At 42.2% G+C, this 25,626-nt stretch overlaps 1 protein-coding gene across 3 annotated transcripts in view; it reads right to left on the bottom strand.

Annotated features, from left to right (window-relative positions):
• Lrrc28 (leucine rich repeat containing 28) overlaps nucleotides 1–25,626 on the bottom strand; it is a 123,616-nt gene that overhangs the window by 82,179 nt on the left and 15,811 nt on the right. For all 3 annotated transcript variants that reach the window (XM_027408117.2, XM_027408119.2, XM_027408118.2), the window contains exons 4-5: nucleotides 17,784–17,821; nucleotides 16,811–16,948 (exon numbers count right to left, since the gene is read on the bottom strand). In XM_027408117.2, the coding sequence (XP_027263918.1) occupies nucleotides 16,811–16,948; nucleotides 17,784–17,821 (176 nt within the window). The remainder of the gene's footprint in view (nucleotides 1–16,810; nucleotides 16,949–17,783; nucleotides 17,822–25,626) is intronic.

Genomic DNA, 25,626 nt, shown 5'->3' with positions numbered 1-25,626 from the left:
CAACTCCTTCGGGGCTAGCATGCTTTCCTCTACTAACTCTGATGTATTACATGGCATCTATAGGAGTTCAAAATGGACGGAGGAGACCTAGCATATGTCCAAACCCAGAGCCTGTGGCTTGCATCATAAACTCCCATCCTTACAATCTGGTCATCCATGTAAAGCAAGGCAGGCCCATGGGAAGGGGCTGGGCCATTCCATCTCAAGTCTGTGATGTCCCTCAGAACTAGAGGTAATGAGACCAGGTTTGACCTCCCTGATCTACTCCATCACTGTGCCTGTGCTGTTGTGCAGGCACAAGAACCTAAGAGGAACAGGCACAAGTGTTTAGGGAAGTAAAAATAAGAAAAAGACTCGGTGATTAAAATGACACTGAACAGTGTAATAGTCTCTACAGAACAGATTGATAAAAGGTCCTTTGTAGGCCCTAATCCTCATTTTCTTCATACAATTCATATGCGCATGTGAATGAAGTGTCAAAAAGGAAACATGAGGAGCTGGAAAGATGGCCCAGCAGTTAGGAGCATTTGCTGTTCTTATAGAGGACACAGTTCCAGTTTGAAACATGGCAGCTCTCAACAACCTGTAATTCCAGTCTCAGGAAATCCAATGTCCTCTTGGTTTCTGAGGCACCAGACATGCACTACATACATGCAGGCAAATGCTCATACACATAAAATAAAAATCAAATCTTAAAAAGATTCAAGGACGTCAAGAGAAATCCAAGAAAAAAAGAAAAAAGAGAGAAGGCAAAGGAGAAGAAGGAGGAGGAGGAGGAGGAGGAGGAAAAGGTGGAAAAGGAGGAGGAGGAGGAGGAGGAGAAGACAACGATAACAGTTGGACATCTTTCACTGCTTCATTAAAAACCCTACTTTAAAGCTACAGTAATCAGGGCACAGGGCACTGAAGTATAAAGGAACAGAATGACTTCCACAATTAAATCTCTAGGTTGATGGATGACCAACATTTGGCAGAAAAGCCAGGTAATTTGGCAAAGATAGAGCCTTTTCAACAAATTGAGCAGGAAACAGCTAAATATGGGGAGAAAACAAACAAACAAACAAACAAAAACAGCCTCAACCCTTACCTACAGCACACACAGTAATTTGAAATGGATTACAGACATACATGGAGGAGACAAAACTATAGTAGGACTTACAGAACAGGATAAACATTTTGTGACCCACAGTTTGCCAAACATTTCTTAACTATACCATCAATCTACAAAATAGAAACTTGGTAAATTTAGCATCATTAAATTTTTAAATGTCTGCTCTTTTTTAAAAAATCATTAAAATATAAACACAAACCACCACAGACTAAGTAAAAACATTTCCAGGTCATCTATCGACAAAGGGTCTTTATGCAGACAAGAATAGGGGCCAGCACACTGGCTTATGGGGCATTTAGGAAGCATTTTAGTTTTTGCAGACTATATACCAACTCTGCCTCAGCATGAAGGCAGCTATAGATGACAGGATGTATAAGAATGGGTGTGGCTGTGTTCCAGCAAAACTTTATTCGAAACCTCAGAATTGGTCTGCTTCCTCATCCTTCCAGGTTGATCGGGAGTCTATGAAAGCTATTTTAACTGACAACAATATAAAATCATCTTTGTTTACAAGCAGGTGTGTAGATGACCTCTGGTGGAAGAGATATTTTACCTTTGGCCCCATGGAGAAAGTCGACTCTGGCTATTACAACATGTATTTTAATATTACTCATCTCTAGTTTGTCCATTTGTGGACTTTCCTTTGAAACAGTTACAACATCTGATCTATTTCCTCATTAATGAGCTAATAAAAGCTTTATCACATTTAAAGTCTTCGGCTGTGTGGGAACCACAAACCTAGATTTTTGTGTAAACATGATGCTCTAACACCCAAATGAATATAGAACTTCAGAATATACAAATAAATCTTACAATGCAATATCAAGAACACAAACAACTAGAGGCTGTGAAATGGCTCAGCAGATGAAGCACTCAACTCAAGTCTATGCGGGTGGGCACGAAACTTGATATGGGTGTCCTTCTGTATGCTGCAAATAAGTGTTGCTTTTATAGGTTGATGAACAAAGCTGTTTTGACCATTAGCCAGGCAGAATATAATCAGGCAGGAAACCCAAACAGAGTTATGGAGAGAAAGAAGGAGAGTGAGGGAGATGCCATGGAGCCGCCATAGAAGTAAGATGCCAAGATAATTAGCAGTAAACCTCAGCCTTATGGTGGTAAATATGAGTTAATTTATAAAAGAGAGCTACCAGTAATAAGCCAGAGCCATTGGCCAAACAATTATATTTAATATTATCCTCAGAGTGATTATTTCATTAAGCAGCTTCGGGAACCCACAAGCAGGAAAGAAACTGATCCAGAGGGACCAGCAGGACAGAGAAAAACCTTTAACTACAGTAGCTCAATTGTAATGCCATCCCAGGCACACAGAGACACCTGAAACTAGCTGGCGAGAGGGACCAGCCACAGTGACAAGCTCTGGATTTGAATGAGAGATTATCCCTCAAAGATACCAACGTTAAGAAGCCACATGCACACAAGGAAGAAAAGACTTAAAAAGAACAAATCAACTACTTTATGGTTAAATATCCGAAATAAATACTTTACCAAAGAAATGGCAAATAAACACATAAAATAAATTATTCTTTAGTTAGTAGCAAAATGCTAAGCTGCAAAAAGATTCTACACATGGACAATGGAACAAGTACAGTGGAAAAGATGGACTGTACCAAATGTTAACAAGGATAAGACAAAACTAGAACCTTGAACACTTGGGAAAACAGTTTAGAAATTTCTTCTAGTCAAAAAATTCACTTACCATATAGCCCAGCAGCAATTCTACTCAGAGGTATTGGTGGGAAGAGAAAGGAAAACACACGTTCACAAAAACCTTGGTTACAAATGTTCACAGCAACGTGATTCAGAACAGTCCCAAGTAGAATCCATCTAAATTACCAATCAACTGATAGACAAACACAACATAGCTCATCTGTACTATAAAAATACTACTCAGCAGTGAAAAATGACAAACTAGTAAGACTCGTGTTTTACGACAGTGTTACATTCAGCCACACAGAACTGTCAAATGTCACATGATTCCATCCAGTTGAAAAAGTCAAAACTACAGAGACAGAATGCATGACCAGTGGTTAGTCAGGGCAGGAACAGGGCCTGGCAGCAAACAGGCACTATGGAACTTGGAACCACTGGAAATGTTGTAACCAGACTGTGGAGAGGGTTCCTAAATCTGTATATATTTTTAAAAACTTATCAACTGTGTGTTTAAAATGGTGTGTTTTATAGTATATAAATGATATCTCAATCAAGCTATTAAAATCATTAGGAAAAAATTTTAATTACTAACTCATGACAGGAACAAAATCACTGGTACTGTCATAAAGTTTAACAACATAATACTAAAAAGACTATTCAATGTCCTGTACAGAGAAATTAATTTTACAGATGACAGGCTGTAAATTAGCTATAGACAATATGCTGAGAATAAAGAAATTTATTTCTTGTTGTGCTACTCATAATCGGAAGTGTTTTTAATTCAGAAGTACTTCAAACTTAAGGTGTGGTCAGAAAACAGACTTATTTAACCCTTGTGCTATATCTTTTAGGAGTACAAGTAAATTTTCAAAATTCATTTTATGTCATGGATGTTGAATTGTAATGGGAAAGGGCTCTTAGAACTCATGAGTTAAAACCACTCTACCACACAGGAAAATAAAATAAAAACAGAAATGAAAAATCACTTATTTGGAGGGAGAGGTAGTGCTGGGAATTGAACCCTCATGCTAGGTAAATGCTCTACTACTGACATACATACCCAGCCCCAAGTCACATTAATTTTACTAAACATTTACAGTACTTAAAGTTCCATGGAATTCCAAGTATGGATAAAGCTCAAAAACAATGTCATCATAGATCTAAAGCAAACCAACAACAGTAGATGAAATAATACAGCCACAATATTCTAGAAAAGATACTTGAACACAAGAGAAGTATAAGTAAGTGTTGATTCATGAAAACTGGTTTAATTATATTAACTGCTACAAAACAAAACAAAATTACAGCATCACCTTTTCCTTTCACTTAAAAGTCTACAGTATATAGCTAATGTCTCACTAAACAGCATACACACACACACACACACACACACACACACACACACACACACACACACACCACACACTCAGGCATGCACATGTGCGTAACACAATATTTGGTTCTTAAAAATTAGTATATTTATTTGTCTGTGTGTATGTGTGTGGGAACATGTTCCATAGTGGACATACAGAAGTCAGAGGACAATCTGTGGGCACGGGTTCAATCCTTCCACCATGTGGATGCTGGGGACTGAATCCAGGTTATCAAGTTTGGTGGCAAGGTTTGCTGAGTCATGTTACCAGGCTTGATATTTGGTTCATAAATAGCTAATTAATTGAGATATTTGACCTCTGTAAAATACAACTTCAATAATGCCACAGAATCTTGTCACATACAGTGAAGAAATCTATCTCTGAGCAAGCCATCCTCTGTCCTCACACCACAAGGAAAATGTCACCAAAATAGGTCTGTGTTGTGTGCTGTTGTGACATAACACTGGAGAAAATCAACTTGAAGGAGAAAGATTAATTCAGGTCATGGTGTTAGAAGCTTCACTCCACGGTCATGAGGTTCTGCTATTTCTGTGCCATGGCCAGCTGAGCATCATGGCAGGGAGCATATGGTACAACAAAGCTGCTCCCCTTATGGCAGCTGGAAACAAGAGAGGGGGTGGGGCTGAGGACAAGATACACCCTTCAAAGACTTGCCCCCAGTAACTCACTTCTTCCAAGTAGGCCAGGCCTTGTCAGGTCTCCACTGCTTCCCCAGAGTCCCACAAGCTAGAGGCCAAATCCTTAGCCCATCAAACTGGGGGTGGGGTGTTGGGGAGCATTCCAAACCCACCATAGAAAGACACCAGGCTTTTAACTCTCTCCAGATCATATGAAGAGCAGGATTCAGCAAACCCAGGCAAGGAGCAAAGGAAATGCATAACTAACTCATGGCATTTGTCACTGGCATATAAGGACATTCATCTCTTCTGCCTTTCTTCACTGCAGCAGCCAGGAGTCTCCACACCAAGGTTTTGTTGTTTATTCGTGTGTGTGTGTGTGTGTGTGTGTGTGTGTGTGTGTGTGTGTGTGTGTGTGTGTGTGTGTGTGTGTGTGTGTGTGTGTTTTAAATCTATAAACAAATGCTCAGAGGAAACTGAGACTGCTGTAAAATCATCAAAGCATCTGATGAAAACAGTGATTTGAAAGATTAAACAAAGAACTTCAATGCCAACTGTTAGGCGTGCAGGGAAGGGTTGCTAACAAGCAATATCAAACTGCATTTCTTTAATTGCTTCTCATTACATCGACTCCTAGGCAAATTGTAAGGCTTTTCATTCATTAAAATAATCATTAACCATAAAATCACTTACAGAATAGATCATCAGATTTAAATTAAAATCTTTAACAGGGTTAAGACACAATTTGCAGGTGAAATAAAGCAACAGTTACGCTTCAAATAATGGGTTCAAATAACAAATGAAATATAAAACGTATTGTTTCACATACTGAAAACATTCCTTTTAAAGATACATGTATTTTTGCTATATATGCTACCAGTTCTGTTTTCTTCAATTGTAAAAGTTTGACAGGAAACTCTAATTTTCTAGCAATGTCACCAGCAGTAGTAATATACTGATGTCAAGGCAGAAAAATCTGTCATAAGCTGTCATAAACTGTCATAAAATAACTATGCACCTAGGTCTTATTCTATGTGCATAAAATATCCCCACAAAGTAACTGAAGGGAGAAAGGGTTTCTCTAGCTCACAATTCCACTAGTGCAGGGAAGCCAAGGATGTAGGCACCTGAAGCAGTAGTCACAAGCAGACAGCAATGCACTGATGCATACTTGCTAGCGCTCTGCTGCCACTCACAGTGGGTAGAGGTCCCCCACCCCACCCCCGCCAGGTCAGAATGTAATCAGGATAAACACCAGAGACCACACTACTCTAGATGAGTCTCCATGGACACTGCCTTCCAAGGTAATCTAGACTGTGCCAAATTGACAAAGCCAACACAACATGAAAATAAAATCCTTGTTTGTGTGCCCAAATGTACTTTGTTTTCATGGCTTGGTTAATAATGCAATACATCAAACACTACTAACATAAGAAAGCTGTGTTTAATACTTAAAAGTTCTGTATAATAAAAATGATGCAAGTTCTGCCAAAAGATCAAACAGTTTGATAGGAACTGCTCCATACTACCTCTAAAATATGGAGAGCTGATTTAGATGCAAAAGAACTCATGAACCGGTTGTACCTAAGGAAACACATTTCATTATCCTCAAGAAAAATCACCCTGGAGGATTCAGAGCATGTCTATATTCATCAGGCAGTTAAAAATATTCTGACTTCTTGGTTTTCAACATTAAGAAATGGTTATACAGCCTATAATCCTTTTCACCAAAGAAACTAGGAAACATGAAGGACTAAGGGATAAATGGTTCCCAGGAATGGGAAGTGGCATGAACTCCTGAGCTAATTGGGAGCATGAGGGTAGGGGAGAGGGAGCTGCTACAATAAGAGCAAGAGAAGAGGAGTAGAGGAGAGGAAATGGAGGAGCAGAAATATTGAGTTGGGGGAAGAATAGAGGAGAGAGAGCAGGATGAGAGATACCATATCAGAGGGAGCCCACTAAAGGTCCGAGAAGAGATCTGGAACCAGGGAGATCTCCAGAGACCTACAAGGATGACTCGATCTGACAATCCAGGCAATGGTGGAGAGGATAACCTAAAAGCCCTTCCCCTAAAATGAGATTGATGACTTCTCTTTATGCCATCTAGAGCCCTCATCCAGTGGCTGATGGAAGCAGAGACAGACATCCACAGATATACACTGAGCTGACATCAGGCATTTAGTTAAAGAGAGGGAGGAATGAAGAGCAAAGGGGTCTCTACCAGGTTGGAGAAACCCACAGGAACAGTTGGCCTGAACAAGGGAGAGCACACCGACCCCAGATGCTGTCTGGGAGGCCAGTACAAGACTGATCCAGACCCCTGAGCATGGATGTCAATAAGGAGGCCTCTGCACTCCAGGGAGCCTCTGGTGGTGGATTAGTATTTTTCCCTGGTGCAAGAAGGGACTTTGAGAGCCCATCCCACGTGAAGGGATATACTCTGGCCCTGGACACATGGGGAAGGGCCCAGGACCAGCACAGGAAGATTTGGTGGACTTTGCAGAGCCCCCATTGAGGGCCCTACCCTGCCTGGGGAGTGGTGGGTGGATGGGGTGGGGGGTAGGTTGGGGTGGGGGAGGAGGGATGGGGGTGAGGGGAGGGAGAGGGAGAAGGGACTTACATGTGAAACAAGCTTGTTCCCTAACTAGAACTAATTAAAAAAAAATACAAGTAACAAAAAAAAAAAAAAGAAAGAAATGGTTATAAACCCAGTATAGGCTTCTATCACAGCAGACACAATTGTTTTTACAATTTAATGAAGGAAACATTTCATCAAGCCTGAGAGAACTCTGGGTCATCGGTATGCAGTGGCTGATGCACACTAAGAGATTGGTGCCTGCTTCTAGAAACTGCTTACACTCCAGCTTGGTCCCTGAGGTTGGACTTTTTTTTCTTTTTCTTTTTCTTTTCTTTTCTTTTCTTTCTTTCTTTCTTTTTTCTTCAAGACAAGGTTTTGCTGTGTAGCTGTGGCTGCCCTCGAACTCGCTCTGTAGACTGGCCTCTGACTCACCTGCCTCTGTCTCCAGAGTGCTGGGATTAAAGGCGGAGGCCATGACCTCAATAGCATCACTGCAGCCCCTACACAGCACCAAGCCCTACGCTGTAACAATCACTCGCACTGAGCACTGAGTGTGGGGCTCTGACTGTGACACTAGTTGTGCTGTGCTTCTTCACAGAGGAATGATCTATGAGAATAAACTCAGTGTGCCTTGGCCAGCGGCAGGACAGATGGCAGAGGCACTGAGTCTCAGGCACCAACTTTGCTTCTCTTGCCTTTTTAAATTAAAAAAAAAAAAATACTGTCACAATAAACTTTTTTGTTGAGACATTTGGCAAGTTTTCCACCATTTCCCTTCACACCTCTCCTAAAAAGGAATTATTTTCTGTATCCCACACTGAGAAGGATAGAACATTTTTTTCTTTAGAAGAATTTTAATTGCCATTTTTATCCTTTGCTTTTGGCCAAATTGTCAAAGTTTATAAAAGTATACAAATAAAATTTAAAAGCCTTGGTTCCATGTTTTTCTGAGAAAGCTATGTGTTTTGTTAATCTAGTATACTAAGATAATTTTATATAAACAGCTAAATAAAATATTTGCATAAGCCACTTACATCTAATTATGCCGTAGAGGTGTTGTGTACTCCTGAAGTGCAGATGTGCCTGCCACACACTGCAAGTCAAAATGGCCACTCAGAGCACAAGCTTTCAGTGTGACCTTACGGGGAACACTCGGAAGACTGAGGAAGACTTCGAGCTGTTGCCCCTTTTGCTATTTTCAAAATGGGCAACTTTTTCTTAGCTCTCTGCTGCGATCATAACTAGCTATCCTAATATACCCAATTCTTCTCTCTCTTGTCTGCCCAGCCTCTTCTTTGGAAGACATAGCAAAATATCCTGTCCTTTGCAGCCTGGATTCAGATTCCCACTTTCTCTAGTACACAGCAAGGTTGATCTAATGCACTTGTCTCGTAAAGCAAGAGAAACAGTAAGTCTCCGAGTCAGTGTGTTGACAGACAGCGTTGGCCACAGACATGTGGCCTGGAGACAGTGGAGGTGTGCATTATAGAGGAACCATTTCTCAGATGCATCTTGAACAACAGAGAGAAGGGAGGCAGGACACCACCACCTGGGATAAGTTAAGGAGAGTAATAGGGGGTAAAGAGATTAGATTACTGGGGGCACAGCAGAAACAATATGGTACTTTGTGTTCTGAGATTTAAAAAAGGGCTGCTGTTGAGTTTGTCGACTGCTACCCAGCTGAAAGGAGGACTCAATGGGATAGATAATGGAGTCCCTTGGACCCAGTGTTCCTAGGCCACCTAGCTATCTTAGAAAGTTAATCAATACAGGGAACCTGAAGTAGAGCCCATGTAACCAGGGCTACAGCCACACAGTGGAAGCCGCACCTCTGAAGAATGAGTGTACCACCTGCCACAGTCTGCCTGTGCCACAGTTGGTTAGTCTGTGTCAACAAAATGCAGCAAGCAACAAGGAGCCAGAGGATAGAGCACAGGGTCTTCCATCGCCTCTACCTCCAAGTGACCGGTGAGCCCAGCGGTCAAAGCTGCTAGGCCGGCAATGGGATGGTCCTAAGAGGGGGTACTAAACCAAAGCTCAAAGGAACAATTGGGGTGACTGGAAAAAAATACATTTAAGGAAAAAAATCACATTTGAAGGCTGAGTTTCAGGAACAATTTACACTGGTGACACGGAGAACACAGCTGTGTGCTGGTGACATGAAGGACAGAGCTCTGTGCTTGTACAGGCTTTTATCCACCACAGTACAATCCGTTCATGTTTTTAATTTGAGCTAAAAAGCCCTTCCTTTTTTGGTATGCAAAACAGCTTTTCAAGGATTAAAGCATTTAAAAAAATAGTCTGATTTATAAGCCAGATGTAAGCAACATCTCTGCAGGCGCCTGGTCACTTTTTGTTGTTTGTCACCATAACAGTCTCTCATGGGAGTTCTATGGAACTGATGGTCACAGCAGTATCAGGCATGTTTGCCTGGAGGATTAGCTAATTTTTCTGTCTTGTTCAATATCATTGGCCTTTGTGGTCCTTACAACAGTAAGTATTGGCAAGTGTACCTGCACTGATGGGGGCTTTTCCCCAATAATACTTTATCTGTATTTGTGTTAATGTTTATCTCCATAATACATGATATGACTTTCTATCAAGTTAGAAAAAGCCATTGAGAGGATATTAGTTTAGATTTGTTCAAAAGCAAATAATATTATAGTGTTGGTGTAGTAATCAGAAAAAAAGTAACGTAATTTCTAATTTTATTTAAATAACGTTTTATATAAATGTTTTTCAAGTGTTACAAACTTAGGAATACACATGATGGAAGGTAAGCAAACATGAGAAATCAAACAATAATATGGAACAGAAATTTTGATGGCAGGCATGGCAGGAAAACTGAAATCAGACTCACTTCCCACCAACAGAATAAAACTAATCAAAAGGCATTGGGACAGCTGTTTGGAGGCAATGACCATGCAGCACTAAACTATGATCCTTGAAACAAGGGAAACGAGAGTTGAGGTCCCTGATGGGCCTGGCTTCCTGACAAGCAGCACATTCTAGGCCATGGAACAAGGAATCGGAACGCAAATAGTTGAAAAGCCAAAAAGCAGAGTTGCAGGCAAACAAAACCCCTGGAAAACGGAACCTAAGAAGAAAAAGGTAAAAGATGGGCTGTGGTCTGAATGCTCATATCCCTCAAAACTCATGTTGCATCCCTTCACAATGCAATGGTACTGCCAAGGGAGGCCTTGGGAAGACATCAGTTTCAGAGGGAAAAGCCTTCTGAAGGGGATTAGACCTCACAGAGACCTCTTGCCTCTTTAATCATGAGAAGACAGTGAAAAGATGCCATTCTGCCTATAAACTAGGAAGCAGCCTTCCCCAGACTCCAAATCTGCTGCTCCTGGATTTTAGACTTCACAGCCCCCAGAACCATGAGAGAAACTTGCTGATCATAAGCCACAGCTGTTTCTCTTTTGTGTCTGGGTGAACTAAAGCTGAGAAGCAGAACAGCAGGCTGCAGAGAAGACAAGATGATACATGCCACCCAACAGCTGTCTAACTGGACATAAGGACCACTCAACAGGAGAAAAATCAAACCTACTACTGGAAACCTGGGCAGCTTGTCAGAACCAGTGAGTCACAGACCTTAGCAAAGACTCTACTATCACCACTTTGCTAGACTAGTGTTGATTTTTACACTACAGTCTACATCTTAGCCTTATACCCACAGGGAAGTGTGGCCACCACCCCTCAGCAAAGAAGCATCTCTTTACAGCAAATGGAGACCATCACAGAAAACCTCAACTGAACACAATGCAGGGATCAACAGATCATGGGGAGCCCGGCCCCAGTGTATACATCTACATCACAGCTCCTGTATCTATGGCTCAGAGAACATCACAGAAGAGGGAGAGGAAATATTGTAAGAACCATAATACCAAGAAGTCAGCTGTGAAACTGTGTCTCCCAGAAACGGCTGCATAAACAAGATCTGAGCAATGGCAGTATCGATGGATATGCTAATGTGAATGGGGAGGGACGGTTATTAGGTCTCACCATAGACAAAGAACGAGAGGCAATCAATGACTGCCAGGAGGAGAAGTAGGCCATCTCTGGAATGAGCACGTGCGCGTGCATGCGCATGCACACACACACACACACACACACACACACACACACACACACACACACACACACGTCAAAAGGTTATATTAAAAATTTGGGCTGGAAAGATGGCTCAGCAGTTAAATACTGTTCTTACAAAGGGCCCAATTTTGATTCCTGGTGCACAGGTTACATGGCTCACAAACCACCTGCAACTCTAGTTCCAGGGGGTCTGACATCCTCTTCTGGACTCCACTGGCACCTGCACACATATGCACACAGACACACACATGCACTTAAGGGGCTGAACCATGGCTCTGCACTTATAAGCACTCCTTGCTCTTCAGAGGACCCAGGTTCTAGCCTCAGAACTCATATGGGGCCTTACAACCATCTGGGACCACAGTCCGAGGGGATCCAGTGCCCTCTTCTGGCTTCTGCAGGCACTGCTCAATGTGGTGCACAGACATACATGGAGGCAAAACATCTATGCACACGAAATTATAACATAATAAAAAAGAGAAAAAACAAAATAAAAAAATAGACGTCCTAATAGATCACCATTCTCCTGTAATAATCAAACCAAGCTGGATATGCCACATAATCATAGTTCCTCTGTGTAGCTTTGGAGCCTGTCCTGGAATTCACTCTGTAGACCAGGCTGGCCTTAAACTCACAGAGACCTGCCTCTGCCTCCCACGTGCTGGGATTAAAGGCTTGTGACACCACTGCCAGGCAATCATAGTTCTTAAAATTCACTGGCAACTGAGGCAGCAATTATCCTAAGCTTACTTCAGTAAGTGACAAGACCATTTTAAAGACAAGAAATCCCTGGTTGCTATTCCCTGACTGAAAGAAAGGGAGGAAAAGGAATCTGCCCCAGACAAAAGCTAATGAGAAATCAGTCCAGCTGTGGACAGCTGGCTGAAAGGTGCCTGTGCACCCTGTCCCCCTCCCTCCTTCCCTTCCCCTCCCTCCCTCCTTCCCTTCCCCTCCCTCCCTCCCTCTCTCTCATGAAATTTTCCCAAGGTACTCAAGGCTTTAATCGAGGGGAAACTGGGAGATGGAGATAATTAGAAAGCCAAGATAAACTTCTGGGAGGCAAGAACTCTTCAGAATACAGAGAAGCCAATACAAGCCACACTGGAACAGCAGGAAGAGCTCTCATGGGACTGGGACAAGGGGCAGATCGAAGAAAATTCCTCAGCAATTGGAAAAAGTCTGTCACCAGCATGTAAAACAGGAAGCTATCTCCTACAAATGAAAGGAAAGGTTCTGAATAGCCTATAAACACACAAGAAGGTACTTGTCACTCTCAGGCAAGAGAAAAATACAAAATAAGGCAACTATTTTCATACCCAATAGCATTTCTAAAAATAAGCAGGAGAAGCACACAGGACCACACTGGGAGGAGTGGTCTGGGGCCTCCTGCACATTGGAGGAGAAGAACTGGGAGGTCACTCTAAAGACTGCAAGGAAGCGTCTTATAAAGTTAAATATGCATCTAGCCTATGAAGCAACGACTTTTTCCACTCTTGAGATATTTTACCCCAGAGAAATAAAAAGGGTTGTCCACAAAAGGCAGTGCTCTGCTATGTCCTATTACCTTTATTCATATGAACATAAACATTTGAAAAACCTGCATGCTCATCAAGAGGAACTGAATATTTATGTAATGAAATACTACTCTGAGATCAAAAAAAAAAAAAGAATAAAGTGTGTGTGTGTGTGTGTGTGTGTGTGTGTGTGTGTGTGTGTGCGCGCGCGCGCGCACGCAACAGCATGACTGCCACTCAAAACCATTCTCAGTGAAAGAAGTCACATACAGGGAACATACATTAGGGCAAGAAAGGGTAAAAAATATGTGATATGAAAACAGGCAGGACTACTTTAAGGCGAGGAAGGAGATAAGCAGAGTGGGAGGTAGGGCCAATAAGAACAATATAATGATATATGTGAATGAAAATGGCTCAATGAAACCCATGGCTAACAAAAAAGAAAATGAAAAAAAAATCAGGTCACAACAAAATCTGTTTATTTTGTATTATTAGTGACAGGGCCAGTGAGATGGATCAGTAGGTAAGAGTGGTTTCTGCAAAAGCCTGATGGCTGGAGTCTGGTCCCTGGAATACACATAAATGGTTTAAGACAGATCCAACTCCAAAAAGTCATCCCGATTTCCATGCATGCGCCATGGCACACCTCACATACCCACACATCACAGTCTCTCACACAGTAATAAAATATTTCAATATACGTCATTCATAAAAACATACATACGCACAGAATGTTAGATGTTTTCATTTACAAAAGAAACGCAAAGAACATGCTGCACAGCTTTATTCGCTTTCCATTCATCCGCAGATTAGTCCTCAGAAGGGCTTCTGGCAATTCTTCACATGCCTTCATTCTGTCTGATCTGTTCTTTGCTCCCTGTAAGGTATTTGCATTCAAGTGGGACAAAAAAGACACCATAGAGAAGAGCACCAAGTATATTATAAAAGGTCAAGAGGTGACAAACAGAATGGCCCACGTCATACAGGGACATGCTAGCAATGATGCTATGACTAACTCTGACTTCCTAACCATTAGCAGGAGTGTGGTGCACAACACCTCGGACAAGCAGCTCGAGCCTTGGAGGTGACAGGAGTGTGGAGCAGTTGGCTGCAGCTCACAGAAGCCAGCGAGAGCTAAGATCAAGAAGAAAGCCTGCACGACTCAAGGGAAGAGAAAGCCCGTGTGACTCAAGAACAGAGTCTGGGAGTGGAATACTGAAGGAGAGCAAGACAAGTCAACCTACTAGACACTTTATCTTCCCTCTTCTTTTAATCTGATACACTTGTCTATCAGCACCCAAGAAGGTACCACAATGCGGTGTAATAATTCAGAAAATGAGGCAAACCAATTTTGACACTCCCCGCCCAGTCTTCCCCCAATTATCTCTGTTCCTCTCCTTCTCCCTTTCCAAACTTCCCAGGGAAACACTGTTCCTACTTCTGTCAGGCCCCCGCAACTGGAGCGGCTGAATGTTGAGAAGGCAAAGGCATAATACAGAGAATAACAGTACTCTTCAATCCAATAGAAGAGGGAAGAGAACTTGTAGAAAAATGAGTAGTTACCAAGAACCTCTAGCTATCTTGGAAGCCACAGGAAGTTTCAGAATGTGATAGAACACTGGGCTTCGTGGCAATCTGGACATGCAAAGACTGTGAGTGTTTAAAAGCAGTTCTGAGAGCTCTGACTATCCTTACAGCAAACACTGCATTAGGCTTTTACACATGTGCTTGTGTTAATTTTATAGCCTGCATATTTTTTCATATTGCAATAAGTGGCTATGAAATTATTTTTTCAAGCACACACACATACTCTCATGTACACATGCACATGCTAGCACATACTGTACACATACCAAACAAACAACCACCACAGTAAAATGGGAAGCCTTTGAGGGAACACAGCATGAAAAACAGCTACGTAACAGCATGGACTATGTAGAAGGGGCAACTACCCATCAGCTAGTGTCTACTGCCAACAAAGAAAAACAGCCACTGAGACCCTCCCCTTCTTTTCTTTGTATATGTCTCCAAACACAGCCAAACACTTGGGAGATGTTTAGACTTGGCCCCATCCAATCAAATATTTGAAATGACCTCACAATGAGCTGTGTCAATGTGAGTCAAGGAAGTAGGAGGGCCCGCCTATCACTCCACAGGATGCCTAGAAAGAAGAGCACCTGCTCTTGGCCAGCCATGGTGGCACACGCCTTTCATCTCATCACTCAGGAGGCAGAGATAGGACCTACAGAGTTCCAGGACATCCAGGACTACACAGTGAAACCCACTCCCAAAACAAAACCAACAAACACAACCTACTGAAGGCTCTCCTAAAAGTTACTATTTAAAACATACAGTTGCTTCGGAATAAAATATCACTCAAAACAAGAAGAGCCAACTGCAGACAACAGAAATAAAGCAAGGAAACTAAAATTTTAAAAAATGCATGCCTGAATTCTTGTGGAACAGAATAAAACAGGTTATATGAAAGCAGTCAGGAAATATATAACTTCAGTGGTTATTAAGAGGCAGCCAAGTGGTGTTAAAGGAACACTATTAACTTCTGGGAATGCACTGGAAGTAAATGACCACATTCCACCACAAAATGTGATGCACAGGAAAGAACAAAGAACTGAACACACCCATATGGAACCAAAGTGCTCTGAGTCCTTGCATGTGTATGAGCCGAGTTTGCAAACACTGCATTAGATCCATGCATTTCATTCTTTGGTTTGATTTTTGGGACAGGGTTTATGTGGGATGTCCTTCTGTATGCTGTGAATATGTGTTGCTTTTATTGGTTGATAAATAAAGCTGATTTGGCCAATGGCCATGCAGAATAGAGCCAGGCAAGAAATCCAAACAAATATACAGAGAGATGCCACATGGCTGCCAGAACATTACTGGTAAGCCACGGCCATGTGGCGATACACATTGGTTAATTTAATTGTGAGAGCTAGTAAGTAATGTGCCTGAACCACTGGCCAGACAATTATAATTCATATTAAGCCTCAGAATGATTATTTAATAAGTGGTAGTGGAGACTGGTGGGCAGGAAAGAAACCAGTCCAATGGGACCGGGAGAGATAGAGAAAAACTTCCATCTACACAGGGTCTCTTGTATTTCAGGCTGGCCTTGAAGCCACCACATAGCCGAGGACAACCTTGGACTTCTTCTGATCTTCCTGCATTACTGTATGTGGCTTGTATAGCACTGAGGATTGAACCCAGGGATTCATACATGCTAGGCAAGCACTCCACCAACTGAGATTTACATTCCCAGCCCCTACTATGCATCTGCTAGTGTCAAATATGAAAGCTTCTATCCCTGTTCCTACATTTTCTAGGCAGTCTTCAAAAGAGCATCTAATTTTTCTATCCAAAAAGAGAAACTTGAAAGCTTGAATGATCAAACACCACACATGATGAACCCTGAAAATCATGTTCTTTACTGACTTGAACGTGTTGTACTGAATATAGTTGGAAGCATTGAGACTTGTTATATGAGGTTATATATTACTTAACCTCTTAATACTACTTTTACAAAAAAACACTGTAAGCATCTGAGTTCACTCTCATACAAGCATCTTGCCTGGCAGTGACGGGAGGGGACACTGAGCATAACACACTCCTGCAGTGGCCCTAAGACAGAAACACGTCTCACATTTCATCAGAAGAACTCTTGGTCGTGTTTTAGCTACATTCCTTTGTTTCATCTCGAAATAAACAGATACTTGCAAATACATTTATACATCCCGCTGCTGGTGCACACAGTGATAAAAACAGGTTCCTGACAGACAAGAAACTATACAAACAGGGATTACCTGGAGGTAGGAATTGTAGTTGGTTGTTAGCTAATCGAAGATGACGTAATGCTCTCAGACGACCAATTTCCGGGCAAACAATCTCTAAGGCATTGTCACTGAGATCCAAACACTGGAGTTTTACAAGGGACCCGATGGCTTCCGAGAGAAAAAGAGAGGGAAGGCAGAATGAGTGACACAGTGGCCCTGGATGAAATGCTTTAATCTTCTTTGACTAACAAAACAGTGAAAACAAAGTTACGATTGTGGTAAAGATTTCCACCTTGAGATAAAATGTAATTTCATAAAAGAACAAATAGAAAGGTTAAAACAAAGAGGGAAATGTGTGACTTAATAAATCATCCAAAGATGGCCCCAGCTGCGATGGCAAACATCGGTGGCCACTGACAAGGAAGGGTGAGACAGGGGGGTAGAGCCTGAGGCCAGCCTGGACAGAGGAGCCTATTCTCAGATGAAGTGACTAAGAGCAGGGGTCAGGGCAGCGGCTCAGTTGGTGAGCACTTGTCATGCAAGCAAGAGAACCCAAATTTAAATGCTATACCTAGAGCTAGAGATGCAGAGATTGGGGGGGGGGGCGGAGGAGCACTCCCTGGCCAGCCAGGTTAGCCTACTTGGTGACCTCATGGACAGTGAGAAATTTTCCTCAAAAAAAAAAGAGAAGGCATCCAAGGAATAAGTCACAAGGTTGTCCTCTCCTTCTCCTGCACACTCACACACACAAATTTTAAAGATTATTTTATGTGGAACTAAATTCTTAGCTTGTTGCATGAAGCACTCATCCTACTGTTTGTATAGTAATTTACCTGAACACTTACTGGCCTTTCAGATTTAGTCAGAATTCTTAACTGGACTTACATTTTAAAGCAAACACATTAAGCAGTCCTTTAGATTAAAATTCCCTAACACACCAGTTTAAAGAGATAACTTCATCCACTCAGAGAGTCTTCAAACTAAAAGCTCTAAGTGTGCTTACCTTCTGGAACCACAACTATGTTATTTGAATGAAGGTACCTGTGATGAAAGGAGGGGAAAGTAGCTGTTATTATTCAGTATTTTGCCAGATAATTAGCTCATATAAGCTCTGTTTGAAAACGTATCAAATATAAGGCAAAACTTCCTTTCATACTGTAATGTCAACCCAAAACACACAGATGTAATATTTGAGAAACAATATTTTGAGAGTAATAGATTATGCTAAATCACCAATATTTATCTTCCCATTTAGACACTTTACATAAAAAATCTTGGGGTGTTTTCCAGCCTCCTTAAAGAACTATCAGTTTCTCCAGTTCATTTAAATTGTTCAGGTTTTCAGAAAAACATCTAGTGTGTTAAAATATATATATCTCAACTCCTAGTGAGTAAAAAGGAGTCACTAGTTTTAGTTGCTAGCTAAAGATATTTCTAACTGGCTCCACTATTAAGAGCCACTTGTTAGTCTTACAGGGGACCTGAGTTCATTTCCCAGCACCTACTTGGTGGCTCATAACTATCTGGAATTCCTTCCTGTTCCAGGGATCAAACACCCTCTTCTTAACTTCACAGGTACCAGACACACACATGGGGCACATACATACTTGCAAGGAAAGGACTCAAAGAGAAAATAAAAAACAAACAAAAAACCTTCACAGCTATCTCTAGTTGGCATGCTTACTGTAACCCAAGAATAGGGATTAAATGTTCACTAATGCATCTGTAGACACAGAGATTTTATTTCTCAGCAAATGGAACTTCTTTAAAAAGACCTGCAAGCCCGGGCAAGCCCGGGCTGTCACTTTCCCACTGAAGTATCTTTGGCACACTCTGGTGGACACTCCAGGTACCGTCAGACACAAGATATTTAAAGCCAAATACGGTGACTACCAGAGATCATACAGTAGCAATAGAAGAAAACAGGTTTTATTACTGACTTTGAAGTAAGAAAACTAGATTTTAGAATACTTTATTTTCAAACCAATCAAATCCCCAAAAGTATTTTAAAGTATAACTTAGAAAATTTCTTTTGCATTTTAAAAATGTTTGGTGAACTTTAAAATATCAATGAGCACAGAATAATAATAAAAACAAAAAAATAATCTTGTGAAGCTTTTCCTGTGCCAGATTAAGCCAGTGTTGTAGAGGATGTTAACCTGCAGGTTTTGCAATCAGTTAATCCCAGACACACTCAGATGTTAGACTTTTGCCCCCGGAAATACCTAAAAGTTCTTAAGGTTTGAAACCAGCTTTTCAAAAATAGTTATGAAGAGAAGCATCCGGGTATTTTGATCAATATCACATGCTCAAACTCCCCAGCAGGATATAATAAAGCCCACAACCGAGGTAGAGAAACAAGCACACCTACCCCACCATCCCACCATCCCACCATCCCACCATCCCACCATCCCACCAACAAGCGGCATTTCCTCTCCTTCCTTCCATGTTCCTACTATTTTCCCACTAACTGACAGGAGACCCGAGCTCCTGACCTTCTTGCCAGTTGGTTGAGTGACAAAGCCTTCTCTTTTGGCAAAAGTCCACACTGTAGTATTGGCTTCTATGTTTGTCAGGCAGCAAGCCCTCATTTGGTAACTATGTGACACAATTTAACCAAGTGCACACTCTAGAATAGATTCATTCTTTGCTTTGTGTATAGGAATTGATTACACCATTTTAAATGCAATGCTTTGGAAGCACTCTTGATTAAGGTTCTTTGTGCCAAGAGACTGTAAATAAATGTGCAGGCGCACACACTAAAGTATGCAAATGTGCATTTGTTGTACAGAAAAACCAGATGCCATTGCATGAAAATAGAGGAAGAGCTGGGCTTTAAAAATTGTTTCAGTAAGATACTTGCCTGGAATTCTACCTATGAAAATGTCTGAGTGAAAATATATACCAAAGTACCCACTATAATGACTGAAATTTAAAAACACCTTTTGACGCACCAATTGTATTAACAATAGACACCACGGTGTTCCTAACCCTCACTACACACAGTAACTATCAGGGATCGAAAAGATCATCCATCAAGCATTAAATACAACACGATCTGAATTCCACAAATAATTCTAGGATGCAGCCAAGTGAGAATCCACCTAGTATACCCTCCATGATAACTGGGTGAGAAGTATACCAGAACACCATACAACCTTTACTGCACTTAGTCATGTGACCATGGGGGCATTACCAACACCCAGTCTCCTAATTTATAATCACAAAAGAAAGTATGTTGGCATCTCTCTGGGGGATTAAAGGAGCTGATGACACAGACCTCTTAGGAAGGTGCTTGTTGGGACATGGTGAGAGTCAGTGAACATGTTTGCTGCTGTGTCGCTGTGAGGGCTTTTGTGATCTCAGGCTTAGGACCTCAATTTTATCAGTTCTTCTTAATCAGAGTAACCAAAACCTTCATGTTTAAAAGTAACTAGTTTTCATCATGTTTTGCTGAAATACTGCAGGAAATCAAATTCAATGATAGCACAAATACTACTGATGGGTACAGTTACTTTGACAAATGGCTTGGTCACTTTGTCATGTTTTTTAATAAACTGAAACAAACCTTTACTCAGTATGCTAATGTCAGTTTCCTAATGGAACTCCTGATGTTAACCACAGGGAATTGGGTGAGGGGTATATGAGAACACTCTGTGCTATCTTTACAACTTCCCTTAACTATGAATCTGCTCTACGGTGAAAAGTTTAATTGTAGGAACAGGACTTCCACTTCTAGACGTGATAGAGTAACAAAGGCCAGACTGACCTGACTGCTAGAAACAAGGAAAAAACAGATGGGATCTATGAAACAACTATTTTCAGACAGTGACAACAGGTGACTAAGACTATGTTTCCTAAGAATAGAACTGGAAAGCAAGCCACATCATCGCCTAATTGTCTGTTTGTAGGGAAATTGGGACTACGGCATAAGAAGAGAATTCCTAGGTTATGGAGCTACTAGGAGGCTTCATCAGCTAGTAGTCAAGGGAAAAGAGTTCAGGAGACAATGAAACTACCCTCCACTCCATCCTACCCCCCCAAAAAAAAGCAACTCCAAAAACTTCTCTCTTGACTCTTCGATAAATTCTAAAATGCACATGCATAAGAGAAACCCTTGGGAAAAGCAAGAGAAAAGCTATCAGCTGAATGGTCCACAAAGCTCTCTGAACTGAGGCAGGCATCTAAGCCCAGTGCCAAACCCTGAGTTCACCCAGGGCATTCAAAGGAGACCCGACAACCCAGGCCTTTGCACAGACAGAACCTATCCTTAGGTATAAGATTACTCCTATCCTAAGAAAGCCTGTCACAGGAACAAAACAAAAATGCCAGGAAACAGCAAAACCCCAAAAGGCAAAATGTAGACTATGGGAAATTTATAAAACCCATCATCCAATGAAGAAAATGACCCCAAACCAGAAAAAAAAAAAATTAAAAAAAACAATCAATATAAATAAACCCACTAAACAAATGATTAGCAAACAAGGCCATTTAAATAGCCATAATGATCATGTTCAGGTATATACTGACTCATTTTGTGTGTCAATTTGACAGAAGCCAGGGTCAGAGAGGAAGAAGCCTTCCATGGGATCCAGCAGCAAGGCATTTTCTCATTTAGTGATCAACGGGGGAGGGCCCAACCCACGGTGGGTGGTGCCATCCCTGGGCTGGTGGTCCTGGGTTCTATATGAAAGCAGGCTGAGTAAGCTATGGGGAGCAAAACAGTAAAAAGCACCCTCCATGGCCTCTGCATCAGCTCCTGCCTCCAGGGTCCTGTGCTGTTGAGTTCCTGTCCTGACTTCCTTTGATGATGAACAGTGATGAGGAAGTATAAACTGAATAAACCCTTTCCTCCCTGACTTGCTTTTTGGCCATGGTGTTTTATTGCAGCAACAGAAACCCTAAGACAAGGTTGTTAGATGAAAATTATGAACACTGTAAGAACTATGAAATATAAAGAAAAAGTCAGGCGGTGGTGGCACACACCTTTAATCCCAGCATTCGGGAGGCAGAAGCAGGCGAATCTCTGTGAGTTCGAGACCAGCCTGGTCTACAAGAGCTAGTTCCGGGACAGCCTCCAAAGTCACAGAGAAACCCTGTCTTGAAACACCAACCCCCCCAAAAAAGGAAAAAGGAAATGTCTACAGATCAAAGACATCTATATAGAAAGTGAAAATACATGATATATAAAATGACTGTAGAAAGACACTGAAAAAGTGTGGGGGACCAAATATCTCTGTTATGGAATATTTTAGGTCCCAGTCTCTGGCTGCCGTTGGCGCCAGGAAGCTCCGGGTCACTATTGTATTGTTAATTAACACTAGGCTGTTACTGCCTCAGGGTAACATGCCTCTTATTTGCATCTGTATGTGCCTAAGCATCTGAATAGGCCCTCACCTGGGTGGAGGAGAGAGAGGTATGAGTAGCTTGGGAGGACAGAAGGTTGGGAGTGAAGGGGCTAGCAATGGCCAGAGCAGAGAGGAGAACAAAGAGAGAAATGGTTGCCTTGTGTTATTAGCAGGATAGTTAAGAAACACCAGAAAAGATGGCTAATAAAGAAATGACTCTAGTTCCACAACATGGAACTGAGAGCTCTCTGAAGATGCCAAGATGCCTGTGTTTGGTCTTTATCGCCGTTGGGTTGCTCGGAGCTTCCAGGTCCACACACCCCCACTCAGGCTGAACCTCATGGACTAAGGCTGAGACATGCTGGGTAACGACAAAATGGCCTGAGAACGGGGGAAGAATCTATGGACATCACGAAGAAATAGGCAAAGCAGAGGCTTGGACACTTCAGAGAGATAGTCGCCGTGGGCGAACCGGTTGGGGAAGAAGCATTCGCAGGAAAAAGAAGAAGTGGCCAAATGTGGTGAGTGAACAGTGTTAAGTCAAGAATAAAACTGTATATAATTGTAGAAATAGGAACAGATATTGAAGGGACCAGCTTCCCTTTTGGCAGCCATAACGGCCGAATACGTGCTTCTATGACCTTGTCCCAGACACTAGAAAGTCAGATGCCTGCCTCGTGACAAGATACCAATCGGAAGTTAGCTGGTGGCGCAATGCTTTACGACCCTGGGTGTGCTTTACGGACAAGCGCACAGCAATGACATAGAGAGCATAGCAACCACCCTGGAAGGGCCTATGGGCCATAACAACCAGTTGACCAATCAACACAGGGCAAGCCCTCCAAGCCTGGAGGCACACCAATCGTAAGCCTGTGCGTACCCCTAGACACTCCCCTTACGCTGCCCTATAAGATCTTTCGGGAGCCCCTAGGAGCCGTCTTTTCTAGCCATCCGCCATGGCGGGTGGGTGAAAGACCCGAGCTAACATGGGGTTAGCTCGTTAAATTACAATAAAGCCTCGTGCAGTTTGCAGCAAGCTCTCGAATCCGCCTGGTGATTGGGGTGACTGCGAACGTGGCCTGGGACCCCGGATACTTGAGTTTTCAGGGGGTCTAACAATATATGTAATATAAAATAGGAAGACATCAGCCAGCAGCTGACGAAAAAAGATAAATCGGGTTATTTAACCCTTAAAGCAGAAATGTACACAAAATATATATAAGACGAAGATGTCAGCCAGCAGCTGACAAAAAAAGATAAAGCGGGTTATTTAACCCTTAAAGTAATGGAAGATGGGCAAATGAGAGAATGTCAGCCAGCAGCTGATGAAAATAGGTAAAGCGGGTTATTTAACCCTTTAAGTGAGAGAAAATGCACACAGTCGGTGTGAGACTGAAATGTCAGCAGGGCTACTTTTGTTTACCATGGCCTGAGGGTAATATGCTTCTTATTTGCATCTGTATGTGCCTAAGCATCTGGATAGGCCCTCACCTGGGTGGAGGAGAGAGGTGTAGGTAACTTGTGAGGAGAGAAGGTTAGGAGTGAAGGGCGAGCGGCCAGAGCAGAGAGGACAAACAAAGAAATGGTTGCCTCATGGTGTTGGCAGGGTGGTTAAGAAACACCAGAAAAGATGGCTAATAAAGAAATGACTCTAGTTCCACAACATGGAACTGAGAGCTCTCTGAAGATGCCAAGATGCCTGTGTTTGGTCTTTATCGCCATTGGGCTGCTTGGAGCTTCCAGGTCCACACACCCCCACTCAGGTAGAACCTCATGGATTAAGGCTGAGACATGCTGGGTCACGACAAAAAAGAAGAGTTATGCCGATTATGGATGTATTAAACAGTCCAATGAGAACAAAGGCGTCTGACAGGTAAGGGCCAAAGGCAGCAGAGGGATTAAAAACATCTGATGTAACAATGTCAAGGATTATCCAAAGGTAAAGAAAATAAACCCTAGAAGCTCAGTATCAACAAGAGTATCAAGATCATACCTCAGGAGTATCAAGATCAAATTCCTACAGGTGGAGTAAAAAGCTGGAGGCCCCTGGGCTGTGAGGCAGCTCTATGAAGGCAGCCTGCTTACCTGGCACACAGTCCCGAGTACCATCTCCAGTACCACCACCACAAAAAGAAATTAATTTTAAAACTTTAAAAGAAAACTCTTCAAGCTAGATCAAAAGGAGAAAATATACCTTACAAGCAAAGGAATAAATTTAAGAGAAACAAGTATGTCTTGATAAACTGCAAGCCAGAGGGTAATGAACACCTCCACAATGCTGAAAGACAGAAATGCTAATAACTAATCCCATAAAAACATCACCGAAAAATACAGGAGGTGACCGAGACAACAAAAACATGACTTTTGGGGAAGGAAAAAAAGGAGAAAACCACTGAGTCCCAGGCATCTACATAATACATGAAAACAAAAACTGATACACTAGGTTTCATAGAGGCAGACAGCTTTTAATCTGCAAAAGAACAGAAGAAGGATGAAGAGATGAGCTGAGTCCTGGAAGAAAGGACCTGTAGCTAGGTAGGCAGTGGTAGCACAGGCCTTTAATCCCAGAATTTGGGAGGCAGAGGCAGGAGAATCTCTTGAATTCCAGGACAGCCTGGTCTACAGAGTGAGTTCCAGGACAGGCCAGGGCTACACAATGGAACCCTGTCTCAAAAAGCAAAACAAACAAAGTACTTGTAACAATCTGAACAAGAAGACCATAGACTACATCAGGTACTATTAAACCTAAGCATGAAACAGACCATTACAGCTCAAATGACAAGTAGGCACACAAAAAGATGTTCAACATCAGCAGCCATTAGAGAAACACAAATGAAGGCACACTGTGATAAACCGCAGTCACATCAGAATGCTGGAACGAGAACCAAGAACAGCACCAAACACTAAGGACGGAAGCGTTACTGAGTGTGACTGCAGCACACCTCCCGAGTGTGCCTGTGAGGGCATTTCCAGGGAGAATTAACTGAGGAGAAAGCTATGCTTTGAGTCAGTGGCGCCATCTCATGGGCAGGCCCTGGACAGAAGTAGCAATCTACATTCCACTTTCTCTGCCCCCTGCCTGCACACGGGAGAGCTACTCCTGCCAGCTCCAGGGCTGAGCCATACTGCTACCCCCTCCCTGTTACCGAAATCCCTCTGTAATTGTGAACCTAAGCCTCCTTTCCCCTAAGCCAGCGGTTCTCAACCTGTGGGTCACAACCCCTTTGACAAACCTCTATTTCCGAAAATATGTACCTTACAACTCATAACAGTAGCAAAATTGAAGTTATGAAGCAGCGATGAAAATACTTTTATGGCTTCGGGTCACTACACCAGGAAGAACAGTACTAAAGGGTTGCAGCACTAGGAAAGCTGAGAACCTCTGTCCTAAGTTGCTCCTCTCAGGGAAGTGTCACAGTGTTGAGTGGGTTACATTCTGGTGACTAGTTGTGGATGTTTGCTGTACTGTGTTACCATCTTTTCTGTTAGTTTGGAGAG

The sequence above is a fragment of the Cricetulus griseus genome, chromosome 3 (genome assembly GCF_003668045.3).
Source record: "Cricetulus griseus strain 17A/GY chromosome 3, alternate assembly CriGri-PICRH-1.0, whole genome shotgun sequence".
NCBI lineage: Eukaryota > Metazoa > Chordata > Mammalia > Rodentia > Cricetidae > Cricetulus > Cricetulus griseus.
Note: the sequence above shows the minus strand (reverse complement) of the source record. Positions and strands in the feature narration are given on the sequence as shown.